Consider the following 14895-nt stretch of genomic DNA (forward strand, 5'->3'; position numbering starts at 1 on the left):
AAAAAACTAAAAGAGAACAAACCAAACCTGGACATTTGGTTGAAGACGGCATCTACAGCTGTGGCATATGCCCCAACAATGATGGCATCAAAGTAACATGGCACTAAGTAACGTGGAATACGCTTAAGATATGCAAATATGGCGCCAAACCACTTTCCCACCTACAGCAAAGTAGAAAAATGATCATTCATGGATGCTTGTACAGTATAATTAAAAATGAATTGGGAATCATGATATAGAGAATTAAAATAAAGTCACTATAAATGGGAATATGCATTTCCTTTCCTACCTCCCGCAAAGCTCCACCTTTATTGATCAGGCGAGTGCTCACATAATCGATCATCCAATCACCTTGTCTGAGATTGTCACAGAATGGATGCCCGAGATCATTTTTAGGGCGAATTTCGGACAACACCGACACAAAACCTGTTAGAAGCAAAACAGGGTACCATGGGACCTTATAAGTCTTAAATATCTTAAATAAATGACAACAATTCTTAAATTTTGTTTGCTGAGGTCTTACATTTTGGGGTATGAATAGAGAAGAATGTTTAAAACAGCGAATATGCACGGGTCAAATTCATCTCTACAAAATCAGTTACACCTGTTATATCTCTCATCTCCATCTCTTTAGAACTCTAACAAACAGGTATTTTCTCTGCCATCTAAATCAGTCAATTAAAAAAAAGTGAAATAATATACAAAACAATAATAATATAACTATAAAAATATTATAATATTAATATACATCATATGAAAATGTTATCTATCTTTAAAGGTGCAGTATGTAATATTCAGAAACCCTTGTTATTAACGACACCTGTGGCCGTTAAGTGAACTGCAGCCAGCTACATGTTGCTCGTGCTCGTGCACACACTCCATAGGCACGTGAGCGAGCATCGACCAAAACAATTACGTAACATACAAAGAGGCTGAACGTGATTCACCATCATCATGCTGACAGATGAGGTAGTATAATTAAAATTACACAGTTATGATTGTTTTACTACAAACTTTGAGACTGTATATTATATTTGAATCTCCAGTGCTGGAACAGGGCTAAAACAAAGTGTGGATATAGGTCTCACTATGTGAGAATGTAGTTTGAAGTAATCACTTTTCTTTGCATGATACATTGACAGCATTTATACACTAGCCTATGATGGCGTTAGCTAGCTTAACCAGCTTTATCAATAGCTGGTAGCTAAATTTGGTGGATGATGACAATAGCTGTTTATAAAATAAATTGTACATTATGAATTGACACAATTCATCACATTTTGATCCCCAAAACCGAACGAAGGTCCTTCCAGGTATAAAATGCCCTGCCAATATTCACTCTAGTTTTCGCTTGACCTTTGAGCTGGACATTTGCTGGATTCCATCTCTAAGATAACATTACCTAGTTTTGCAGACTGTCTGTTGATGCTGTTGAATAGCGAAACAGAAGCTACTGTCTGAGGCAAGGCTCTCGGGAGCACGCATAAATATCACATCCTTTGGATTGTCTTGGAAAAAACGACCCGCTCCCTTCGCATGAATATCAGTCTACAGGCAACTCAGTCTATAGGCAACATAGGAAGTCAGGGAAGGTCTCATTTTTTTAAGTTGCATTACAAGCCGTTCACACATTGGCAAAAAAAGGCGAATATTACATGAACATTTTTACATATTGCACCTTTAATATTTAGTGTATAATCCATTTTCAATATACATAACAAATTATGCAGCACTGTTTTCTTTCATAATTGAATCTGTTAATATTTTGAATACATCTTGTCAACTTTAAATGGCCATTTCTAAGGTAACTGATGAGTTTTTGCTTACTTGAGATACTGTATTTCACACAAAAATGAAAATTGTCATCATTTACCTTCATGCTGTTGCAAACCTATATGACTCTTATTTCAGTGGATATCAAAAGGAGCCATTAGGGAGTTTCAGTCACCATTCAATTTCACTTAATGATAAAAAGATGCAGTGACAGTGAATGGTGTCTGTGACTAAACGTATTGCTTAACATAAGAAAAATTCATTCAGACATAAGTGATGACAGAAATTTCATTTTAAAATGAACTGCCCTTTAACTACCTGTTAAAGTATTTTTTAAAGGTATCTGCCAAGAACAAATTTATAAATGTTTTTCACAGCAACGCCATATATGATTTGTCACGAGAATGACAACAAGTCTGTGAGGGATAGACGTGCAGTCTCTTTGATGAGCTGTACTGCAGTTTAAAGTATTTTTGGATCGTTCCGCAGACAAAACATTGTCAAATATATTTTCAAGAACAATCAATAGACAAAAAACTCATGCCATTGAAGAGACTGTACATCTATCTCTCATAGCCTTGTTTCCATTCCCATTAAAAATCAAACTTGGTATACTCATTTAATTGTTTATGCTACTGTGAATAAGGTCTATTGCATCATGTCTTGCTGGAAAACAAGTGACTAATGAGAAGGGTCACAATTTAGGCTACATGCATTCGTAATTAATTCATTTAGAGTTTTAATGTTGTATTATATTATTTAAAAAAAAAGAAAACACATAAATGCACAATAAAATATATATTAAAAAAAACATGTCCAGAGACATCCAAGTAGCATCAGTGGTTTTGTATTTACCTGCTAATTAATGATTTAATGTGTTGTTGTTTTTTTATTGTGAAAGTGGTCTTAAATCTTTATCTTCGAACTTGCAGATATCCTGTTCAGAGTGAAATACTAGTGCACTGCATACCATTTACTCACACTGGATACTGCCTACTATTTACTGATTTACAAAAAAAACAAAAAAAAGTATGTGAAACTGTACTGTGCTGTATACTGCCCAAAAGTAACAGGAGCCAGCTGGTACATGATAGCTGTGTGGTTTGTGTTAAGCTCACTCCCCTTACCTCACGATGCGCACTAACGAGTGACGCTAGAGGCTGCAGCCTTTAGCCTCAAGCAGGACCGGTTACACATGCATACGAAAAATCAGCATACTTGGCAAAGTATACTGTACATACTGTAGAAATAGTAAGAGAAGTATAGTAGTAGCTATTCCAACTAAAGCCCGTACAGTTTATACAGTGGCTATTGTTGGAATAGCATAAGAACATGCTATGCTTACTATTTCTGCTGTATATAGTATGTGTACTGTGCACAGTGTGTGAACTTTGTGTATGCATGAAATACCCAGTTAACCAGTGTCAATACACTGCGTGCAACTGTATTGCAATACTGTATTCGGCAATGTAATTCAAGCTTGATCTTGAACTTTCCAGTTGTGATGAATTAATTGAAATAACAGCTGCAGTTTTTAGCATCTTTTTATAGTTAATTGAACAAACTGCCAAAATTTTATGATATTTTCACAGAAAATTGGATTCAAAATGCTAAATATTTTTTTCCAAGATGATAGCTTGACACCACTTATAAGCAACATTATGAGGTCATGTGACAACAATGTACCATACTGCTGTTTATAACGTTTATCTAAGAATAATGGATTTTTTTTTTTATTAACATTATTATACAGCATTTTCTGCGCAATATTCAGTAAGTAGTGAGCTAGAATTACATTCCGAACATCGCCAGTCACATGTCCAGTCACATGACCCAACAACACCTACTGTATCATAAGGTGTGGCTAATAGGGTATCCTATACCTTGTAGTCCTCCATACTTTAGGGGCATCCAGGATGGAATATTGTAGCAGCCGCCACCATCTTCCTGTTCCTCAGCATCACAGCAGAAAAGTAAGACGTTCAGTTCAGCAAGGGTCAACTTGGAGATTAAACTGCCACATTGAAAAAAAGAAACTGGCCTCAGTAACTGAATTGAGATATATTGCAACACTGTGCAAACTGTAAAATAAAAAAATAAACCCACAGTTGATATTTAGATTGCCCAAAAATGAATCATTGTAAATTGTAGATAGGTAAAGGTGACTCACAATTCAAGTGCTATTTTCAGGATGCCAGGAACATTGCTGTCAGTCAGACTGCTGGATTTATAAAGCCGGTTAAACTGTGAGAGTTGAGCTCGTAGGTAGCCGACCATGTTCTGAGAGTTTTGGTCAAGACTCACCCTGTGAGATTAAATATACAGTATGTTTATGTTTCTCATGATCTTAAAGGAATGTTCCGGGTTCAATACAAGTACAATACAACACAAACTCAATCAACAGCATTTTTGGGATAATGTTGATTACCATAAAAGTTATTTCAACCTGTCCTTCCTTTTCTTAAAAAAAAAGAAAAACAGCTTACAGTGAGGCACTTACAATGGAAGTGAATGTGGCCAATTTTTGGAGAGTTTAAAAGGCAGAAATGTGAAGCGTATAATTGTATAAAAGTACTTACATTAATTCTTCTGTTAAAACTCATGTATTATTTGAGCTGTAAAGTTGTTAAAATCATCATTTTTACAGTCGTTTAAGGGGTTTAGTGTTTGTTGACCTTACATCGTCATGGCAACATAGTTGTCAAATTGGCTAGAACTTAACACAGAACAGGTTAGTAAGTGATTTCTTACACTAAAATTGTTATCACGCATCTTGTTTATGTCTCGTGGCTTACGGTGGCTATACTTCTGAAACTGTTAGTATTTTAACATTTACCAATTGGCCCCATTCAGTTCAATCGTATGTGTCTCACTGTAACAGTTTTTTTGTTTTTTTCTTTAAAGAAAAGGAGGTGCACGTCAAAATAAATTTTATAGTAATCAATATTATGCCACAAATGCTGTCAATTAAGCTTAAATTGTATTGAACCAGGAATATTCCTTTAATTACTTGTCAGCTAATTCAATCAGGGTGACATCAGGAAAAGTATTTCACAAAAGGTGTGGTTGAGAGTGGTTGAATTTGTAAGGAACAGTTGAATAAAAGAGGAGAAAAAAACTGTGAAAAGAATTATTGTATAAGACTATCAAATAGCAGAAGTGGATTTAGGATTGATTTCACTGGGCGTGTGTGAGTCTTTACCTGAATGCAATAACACTACCTGGAGTGAGCTTTTCAAACAAAATCTCTTCAGCAAACTCACTGCAGCCCTTTGAGGTGACAACTCCCTGTTTTACAATGTCACTCTCCTTTAACTAAAAAAGAAAAGAAACACACACACACACACACACACACACACACACACACACACACACACACACACACACACACACACAAACACATCTTATATGTAGCCCAACATCACAAGCTCTGCCACAGCATCAAGTATGTAGATGTACATGACATTTTAAGGTAAAGCATATATTTTAGGCACAGTAACTGGTCACCATTTCACCATTTCAATATTTTTTTTAAATATTAAACTTGATTTGAGAGTTTGTAATCACATTTTACCTTCACCATTTTTAATAATTTAAATCAATGTTAAAAATAAAAATATTCAATCTATTAATTAATACTCTTTCAATTAATATGGTCATAAAAATATTTAAAAAATAATCAAAATGCTGTTTAAAATAGTTTTAAATGGAGTATAGCAGTGGTTCTATGGCAAGCCGAATTGACTTTTATTCATTTGCAGGATATGAATTGTTGATATCAACAATTACATTTTCACTAGTTAGAATGCTTATTATTGATATCAAGAATGTAAGTTTTACTAGCAGAAATGGCAATTGTTGATATCAGTAATTACATTCCCACTAGTAAAATTGTGAATTCTTGATATCAAAAATGGGATTTCAACAAGTAAAAACTATGATTTTTGAATATCTATAATTACATTATCACTAGTAAAGTTTCACAATTATATTTTATTCACTCCTATTCAAAACACATTTATTGATATCAAAAATTAGAGTTTTACTAGTAAAATGTGCAGTGTTGATATCAACAATTGAATTGCAACTAGTGAAAATGGTAATTTTTAATATCAATAATATAATTTCTATTTGTGGAAATGGCAATTTTTTTATATTTGAAATGCCAAATGTAACATGCAGAAATGTATTTACTGATATCAAAAATTTTAATTTTCACTAGTTGTAATTCAATTGTTGATATCAACACTGCACATTTTACTAGTAACAATGTAATTATTGATATCAGTAAAGGGAGCTCTACTAGTGACAATTATTGCCTTGATATCTAAAATAGCCTTTGCAACTAGTGAAAATAGAATTACTGATATGTGATTTTAACAAGTAAAAATACTATTATCGATATCTAGAGATAAAATTTGAACAGGTAAGAATAGCTATGGTAATGAGATTATGAATATTAATGAGACATGGTTTTTCCCACAAATCCACTTTTGGCACCAGTATTTGCAATTAAAAAAATTGAGGTAGACATTCCATGTGGGTACAAACAGCTCATTATAAGATTGCATTTTTATGTTTAAGAAATGTAAAATGAGAAGTAATTTCAATTTTACTCTTTTGTTCATTGTTAAAAAAAAATTATTAAAATAAAAACAATATTAGATTTGCATATTTGGGCGGCACTGCAATGCCCCTTTCATCCGATTGGCCAACCCCCACCGTCTTCTGCACTGCCTTAATCCTTTTAGCCAGAATAACAGTTAGTACTGCTCTGCATATTTAGCTTAAATGTAATTAAATATTGTCCCTAACTACCACATGCCATATGTAAAACAATCTTGTTGCTGGGCACAAAGCTGGTGCTGGTGCGAGGCGTGTTCTCTAATGGTTGACGCGTAAGAGATCACAAGACACATCATATGCTAACTGGGAGTTTAGTCTCACATACAGCTCTGGACAAAATTAAGAGACCACTCTAATTTTTTCTTAAATCAACATCTCTACATGTAAGGCATCATTCCATTCCAGTGTCTGTTGAATTCCTGCTTGAAATTTTGCACCAGGAGTGGCATAAATTCCACTTTCACAGCAATGTGAAAGACTGGCGGAGAGCATACCAAGACGCATGAAAGCTGTGATTGAAAATCAAGGTTATTCCACCAAATATTGATTTCTGAACTTAAAAATGAATATGAACCTGTTTTCTTTGCATGATTCGAGGTCTGAAAACACTGCACATTTTTTTATTTTAACCAGTTGTCATTTTCTGCAAATAAATGTTTGAAATGACAATATTTTAATTTGGAATTTGGGAGAAATGTTGTCAGTACTTTATAGAATAAAACAAAAATTTTGATTTTGCTCAAAAATTTTATAATTATGCATTTTCATTTTATAACAAAATTAATCAAATTATATTTCAGATATCAATAAATTGGAGTATAATTAATGATATCTAAAATACTTTCTCACTAGTAACAATTACATTACAGATATCAGAAATTAAAATTGTCACTAGTGAAAACTGAATATCTGATATGTGATATCTAAAATTATAATTTTTACAAGTTGGAATTAAATTGTTGATATTAAAAATAGCCATTTAGTAGAACTAGTAGAAATTACATTCTTGGTTTCAGAAATTATATTTTTTACTATAGCAATAAAATAATTGTTGATTTGTGAAATTGGACTTTCAACTAGTAAGAAACACATTTTTGGTATCAATAATTGCATTTTGAAAAATTTCAATTATAGATATAAAAATTATAATTTTACTAGTTGAAATTCCATTTTTGATATCAAGAATATGATTTGCTAGTGGTGGCGTTGTTTTTATATATCAAGAATTCATGTTTTTACTAGTGGAAATGTAATTATTAACATCACCAATTGGCATTTCCACTAGTGAAAATTACATTCTTGATATCAACAATTCATATCCAGCAAATGAATAAAAGTAAATTCGGCTAGCCATAGTGGTTCTCAACAGGTGGGACGTGACCCATTTCAGGTCTGTTCTGATAGTGTTGCAGACAGCAAGGAAAAAAACAATGCTAAATGCAAATAAAAGAATGCAAATGCAAATAACCATACACCGATCAGCCACAACATTAAAACCACATGCCTAATATTGTGTAGGTCCCCCTCGTGCCACCAAATCAGCACCAACTCGCATCTCAGAGCGGTTATCTGAGTTACTGTGTAACTTTGTCAGTTTGTGCCAGTCTGGCCATTCTCTGTTGGCCTCTCTCATCAACAATGCATTTCCATCTACAGAACTGCCGCTCATTGGATGTTTTTTGTTTTTGGCACCATTTTGAGTAAATTCTGAATGTTGTGCGTGAAAATCCCAGGACATCAGCAGTTACAGAAATACTCAAACCAGCCCATCTGGCACAGAATGCTATTCTGAGACGCGGGTTGGCGTTGTTTTGGCGGCACGAGGGGGACCTACACAATATTAGGCAGGTGGTTTTAATGTTGTGGCTGATCAGTGTATGATCTTGCTTAGTTAGAATAGCACAATAAATAGGCTTATCAACTTTTAAAAGATGCAGTAGATGAAAACATTCACAATATCTTGAACGAAAAGCTTGCAGTTAATGATCATTTTAATACATTTCTGTGTTTGAGTTCAATTAATATGGTTCTTTTTTATATGATAATGTTTTATTTTTTTTTGGTACTTTTGTGCGATCAACAATTTTGATTCTGTGGTGACTTGCCACTTCATGTGCAATGTAAAATCTGGGTTCTGAAACAAAACCAGTTAAGAAACACTTCAGTAAATCATGTGAACTTCCCAACCAGCTTTCAGACCAGCAGCTGCTCTCAGTTCTCACAGAGCAGGTTTTCGGTTTGTTCCTCTTTGTCTACTCTTTAGAGGGAATGGATACGTAACACCCCCACACATCATATCTCTGGTTGGCTGTACAGCAGGTGCTGTCATTGGTATCATGTTACCTGAAGGTGTTCACGCAGCTCAACCATGTAGTTCTGCATGCCATTAATGAACGTCACATCTTTCGCATATGACACAGCATTTCTCTCTATGATCCGTGCCTCTAAAATTACCTCCTCGATTGTACCTGCACAATGAGATGGCACTTTACAAACAACATGTCAAAAAGTTTAAGCTGGTTTTTAAGTCAGTTGAGTTGTAAATACACCACTTTTATTGACATATGAGGTGACAATGATATCACCTTACAAGAAGTGCCACACATTAAACAAGATGAAAATGATGTAAAAGTTGGTATGTACCTGGGATGTACATGGGGGCCAGATGTTCTCTGTACTGGTGAGTTTCAGGATTTTTAAAGGCCGTACGAGACACAGTCACAACAGACTGATGTGTACTAGGGCAGTGCCTTGTTACAGCCACAGTGTCTTCATCCAGTTGATCTACATAAATCTGTGACATACATAAGTCCCATTAAGTACACATAAACACAGACAATCCTTAGCATACAGTACACTGAAGCACAGTGGAGTGGAGGTGTTGCTAATAGGTTTAGGTCTAATTAATTTTAATTAAGTAGTTAAAGAACCTCTATGAGTCTCAAAGTCTCTTCCTGCTGTTGGAGATTGTGACTCGTTTGATTTGTAAGTTGGTGGGGACATGAAGCAAGGATAATATTTGAAAATGTTGGTATTAAGAAAATGCGAGAAAGTCAGTCTGGTAATATAGGCAAAACAACATTATTACCTCATATAAAAAAAAAATATTTGAAATGATTAAATTAATAGTTAAATTAATTTCTTACAAAGAACAAACAAATTAAGATCTGACCACTAGGGAAATGTGATCTACGAAAAATGTAACTATGTGACTTATGTGGCTTTGACAATACTGTTTATGCGCTGCTTCAGAAGAGGAAAGACAATAATTTACACATTAATAATAATACTAAGGACCATTAATAATTGTTAAAATGAAAATAAAAACATAGTATAAAGATAAAGTTTTTTTTATGTGGTAAAATTGCTGATTTTTTGAAAGGGACATGTCATCCCTGCCTAAATCTACACCTATGCTCATATTAAATGTTTTATAAATTGGTTATGAGTAATCATTATTCTGACCTGGGTGAAGCCCTTCTCTGCCAGCTCTTGGTGGAGTTTGTTGAGGGCCAATTTTCCTGCCATTATACCAGTTTGAAGGTTCACCTCCCCGACAGAAGAGGGCAGTGCATCAGGGTTCCACTTGGGATAAAAGCGCTCTTCCGTTACTACTGAAATCTGAGGGAAAACCAAGGGTCAAGGTTTAGCAAGTTGGCAGTTAGCCCCTGCTGTTAGATTCTCTAATTACACCATAATTTATTCTGATTAAATAAAATGTTTTGCAAGCAACATATTAATTGAAAACACTTCATTATATTGAAATAGATGTCTTGCCAATGCCTGATATTATAGGAGGGCTCTTAAAAGCTAAAAATGGACTTAGACGTTATAGCTCAGGATAGTTGCTAGTGACGGGCTCGAGAACATGCACATTCTTGTAGTGCCATTGGAGCAATCAGAGCATGTCAGGACGTATGACATTTCTGTGGCTTTACACAGAAAATGGTCACATGGCATTTATGGCACAGGTGATTGGCTCAAAGCAGATATGTGGACTAATGCTGCATTCCATTCAAGTTGATGTGGGATCTTCCTACTTGATACCTATTTCTGACCATAATGGCATTCCATTGCCACATGCTCAGAAGATTATGTGTAAGGAAACAAATCTGCAATGTTCCTGTTAGCTTAGTAGGGGTTTGATTATAATCTGTGATGTCTCCTAGCAAACCAATTTATATACAAAGCTGCAGCACTACAGTTATCAAAAGAGTACAATCATGGATGTTTATCACTTACTTTGTATATCTCCCTGGATACCGACATATTTGTGTCACATCATGCACCTGCATCTCGGAGAAATCGGAGTTGAAAATTTCCAAGTTGGAATTCCTATTTCAATTGACATGTCATTGCAGTTTTCCTAGTAGGATGTTCGAAAATCCGACTTACCGAGTTGAATGGAATGCAGCATTAGTGCTCATGAGCGAAGATGGTAGATTTCAAATTGCGTACTTCTGGGAGGGTCCTGTGCCAGCTGAGCAACTGTCATTGATATGTATGAGAACACTGACAGATAGCTTTCTCTGGATATTCTAGACCCTTGGTTCTAATATAGAGTGTTCAGTCAGATGGCATCTACAGCAATAAGTGCTAATGAAACAAAGATAACAAAATTCAGATCGCATACATCCGGGGCTGCATGTTTCAGCCTAGAAACTGCCATTGAGATGCATTGAAAAGCTAACTGATATCTCTCTCCATGTATATTAGAACTCCTAGGAAACAACTATGACGTGAAAAGAAAAAAGATATCCTAAAGGCTTTTGTTTATGTATGAATACTGACCCAGATACACAGGTTTCTGGGTGGGTGAGAACAGGCAAAAATATTTGTAGGGGAAGTGTTAATAACCGAGGTGCTGACAGAATAAAGGTTGCCAGTGCTTATTTGAATGGAATTGACATAAACAAAATGTTATTTCTGGGTCTTATGAAAATAAATAATAAATATCTATCTATTCCAAAAGTTTGGAATAATTTACGGATTTTGCTGTTTCGAAAGGAAATTATAATTCACCAAAGTGGCATTCAACTGATCACAAAGTAAAGTCAGGACATTACTGATGTAAAAACAGCACCATCGTTATTTTAAAAAAGTAATTTTTTTATGAAGTCTAGACAGGCCACATTTCCAGCAGCCATCACTCCAATACCTTATCCCTGAGTAATGCTAAATTGCTAATTTGGTGCTAGAAAATCACTTGCCATTATATCAAACACAGTTGAAAGCTACTTGATTTCATACAAAGGTATGCACTACAGTCTTCAAAGACAAAGGACAACTGGCTCTAACAATGACAGAAAGAGATGTGGAAGGCCCAGACACAACTAAACAAGAGGATAAGTACATAAGAGTCTCTAGTTTGAGAAATAGACGCCTTACATATGCTCAGCTGACAGCTTCATTGAATTCTATCCGCTCAACACCAGTTTCATGTACAACAAGAGAAGACTCAGGGGTGTAGGCCTTATGGGAAGAATTGCAATGAAAAATACACTTTTAAAAAGAAAAACAACACGTTAGCGAGTGCAAAGAATCACAGACATTGGACAACAGATAATTTGAAAAGAGTGCTATGGATCTTAACCCCATTGAGCTTTTGTGGGATCAGCTAGACTGTAAGGTGCATGAGAAGTGCCCGACAAGACAGCCGCATCTATGGCAAGGGCTACAGGAAGTGTGGGGTTAAATGTCACCTGAGTATCTGGACAAACTGACAGCTAGAATGCCAAGGATCTGCAAATCTGTCATTGCTGCACGTAGATGATTTATTATGAGAAATCTTTGAAGTAGTTCCGAAAATGTTTTTCAAATTGTAATAGCCATTTTTCACATTATTAATGACCTGACTATACATTGTGATCAGTTGAATGCCACTTTGGTGAATAGAAGTACCGATTTCTTTCCATAAGAGCAAAATCTGTACAATATTTAATATATATATATATATACAATCAAGGCAGAATAAGGGAGAAAGAGCAAGCTTGAAATTAAGGAAGTGTCATATGAGCTGATGTCACTGCACATTTTTACTTGATGAGGTACAAGCTCGTCATATCCTCTAGTGCTGCCTGTGGCACAACAGGCCATAGAGACAATAGCAGAGCTGGGTAGAGCATCATACACTGAACGGACCTGCAGTAACAGACACAAGAGTTCCACAAAATAAAATAAAATTCTGTAAAATAGACAAAAATTCTATCCAATAAAATATGTGAATGAATAAATGAATATAATTTTACAATTAAAACTACTTTTTGGTGTGTTTATGTGTATTGTGGGATCTTCAACTTTTTGTATTTTAATTTACTTTGTTTTAATTTGAATGTATAATTTTCAGAATAAATCTTATGCCTATACCTTTATTACCAAAGCATATATAAATTATAAAAAAATACAAAAAAAGGAAAAAATAATAAATAATCTTAATAACATCTAAAAAATAAAGAATAGATCCTTTACAGGACATAAACTTCATGAAAAGCTGTATCAGAATGCATTTGGCACATAAATGTTGTTTTTTACTGACCTGAACTGGACATTCGTTGTCATGGGTAACATCTAGAAACATAGCGTGAGCAATGGAAGGCAATAAAGGCCTGAGGTTTGGCTGTACAAAAGACCCCACAGGCTCCCCTCCATACCGGTACACGAGCCGCCCCTCCTCACGACTGTCCCCTGCACTCATTGCCTCTGAGAATGAGAAAACAGATACTTAGACAATAACTCTCTTTATATGAAAAAATATATATATTTTATATATAACTTGAGACCAATTAAATAAATGTTCTGGGATCAGAACAAGGGGTAGTTCACCACAAAATGATTATGATGTTATCATTCACTCACCCTCTTGTTGTTCGAACCCCATATGAATTTCTTTTTCCCGTGCTACACAAAAGGATATGTAGTATGTTATCCTCATCCATCATTCTCTTTCATTGTATGGAGAAAAGATGCAATGACTGAGGCTAACTTCCTTTTGTATTACAAGGAAGAAAGAAAGTCTTATGGGTTTATTTCAGTTGCATTTCCCATACAGAGACTCACGTGCTTTGTGTCTCACCTCGAATAAGGGAGGTAATGCCAAGCTTAGTCACAAAGACATTGTCCAGCTCCTCGCTGCCTGTGAAAAGCTCAGCCACCACATATAGATCAGCCCTGTGTTCACGGGCCACAGCCAACATATACTGTAGCAAGCATAGCACACAGCCACAGTAGCAGTGTTAAAAAAGAAAGAATGGATGGATGAATGGATGGATGGATAAAAAAGGAAAAAGAAAGAAGGAAGGATGGAAAGAAAGTATGGATAGAAAGAAATAAAGAAAGAAAAAGGATGGATTTAAAGAAAGAGAGAGAGAGAGAGAGAGAGAGAGAGAGAAAAGAAAGTATGGATGAATGGATGGATGGATAAAAAGAGAAAGAGACAGATGATGGGAAAGAATGAAGGAAGGAAGGATGGATGGAAGAAAGAAAGAAAAAAACAAAAGAGATGGACAATGGGAAGGAAAGAAGAAAGGATGGATGGATGGATAAAAGAAAGAAAGAGGCAGATGATGGGAAAGAATGAAGGAAGGAAGGATGGATGGAAGAAAGAAAGAAAGAAAAAACAAAAGAGATGGACAATGGGAAGGAAAGAAGAAAGGATGGATGGATGGATAAAAGAAAGAAAGAGGCAGATGATGGGAAAGAAGGAAGGAAGGAAGGAAGGATGGATGGATGGATGGATGGATGGATGGATGGAAAGAAAGAAAAAACAAAAGAAAGAGATGGACAATGGGAAGGAAGGAAGAAAAGATGGATGGATGGAAGGAAAGGATGAATGATGGATGGATGGATGAAAGGAAAGAAAAGATAGATAGATAGATAGATAGATAGATAGATAGATAGATAGATAGATAGATAGATAGATAGATAGATAGATAGATAGATAGGATTGAAAGAGAGAGAGAGGGAGAGAAAAGAAAGGATGGGTGGAAAGAAAGAAAGAAAGAAAGAAAGAAAGAAAGAAAGAAAGAAAGAGATGGACGATGGGAAGGAAGGATGGATGGAAGGAAGAAAAGAAAGGATGGATGAATGGATAGATAGAAAGAGAGAGAGAGAAAAACGATGGACGTATAGGAAGGAAGGATAGGTGGAAAGAAAGAAAGAAAGAAAAAGAAAGAAAGAAAGAAAGAAATGTTTGCAAGCAGGAAAAGGATGAGAGAACAAAATAATTGTGAGTAGAAACAAGCAGAAAGCCAAGGTTTACAATCAGCAGTTAATGTATTAGGATGTTCAAGCAGGTTTGTTAGTATTGTGGTATGGCATTAATGGAGTATTATTTATTTGTGTGCATATGAAATGCATTGGAATAAAGTTGGTGAGGGAAAGAAAGAGGTAATGGTATAATGAATGGAATTAATGTTTTTGCAAAATGAGAGAGAGAGAGAGAGAGAGAGAGAGAGAGAGAGAGAGAGAGAACACAGAGAACACAGAGCAGATTTAGTG

General features: G+C 35.2%; 1 protein-coding gene across 1 annotated transcript in view; it reads right to left on the reverse strand.

The window, feature by feature from the left end:
* The window catches only part of LOC127634981 (glycogen debranching enzyme-like), a 34574-nt gene that overhangs the window by 8629 nt on the left and 11050 nt on the right, over nt 1-14895 (reverse strand). Inside the window, exons 13-23 of the mRNA XM_052114763.1 lie at nt 13472-13595; nt 12935-13098; nt 12439-12540; nt 9865-10020; nt 9043-9193; nt 8743-8867; nt 4976-5088; nt 3944-4078; nt 3657-3787; nt 290-426; nt 28-161 (exon numbers count right to left, since the gene is read on the reverse strand). Coding sequence (XP_051970723.1) covers nt 28-161; nt 290-426; nt 3657-3787; nt 3944-4078; nt 4976-5088; nt 8743-8867; nt 9043-9193; nt 9865-10020; nt 12439-12540; nt 12935-13098; nt 13472-13595 — 1472 coding nt within the window. The remainder of the gene's footprint in view (nt 1-27; nt 162-289; nt 427-3656; nt 3788-3943; nt 4079-4975; nt 5089-8742; nt 8868-9042; nt 9194-9864; nt 10021-12438; nt 12541-12934; nt 13099-13471; nt 13596-14895) is intronic.

The sequence above is a fragment of the Xyrauchen texanus genome, chromosome 42 (assembly GCF_025860055.1).
Source record: "Xyrauchen texanus isolate HMW12.3.18 chromosome 42, RBS_HiC_50CHRs, whole genome shotgun sequence".
Lineage (NCBI taxonomy): Eukaryota > Metazoa > Chordata > Actinopteri > Cypriniformes > Catostomidae > Xyrauchen > Xyrauchen texanus.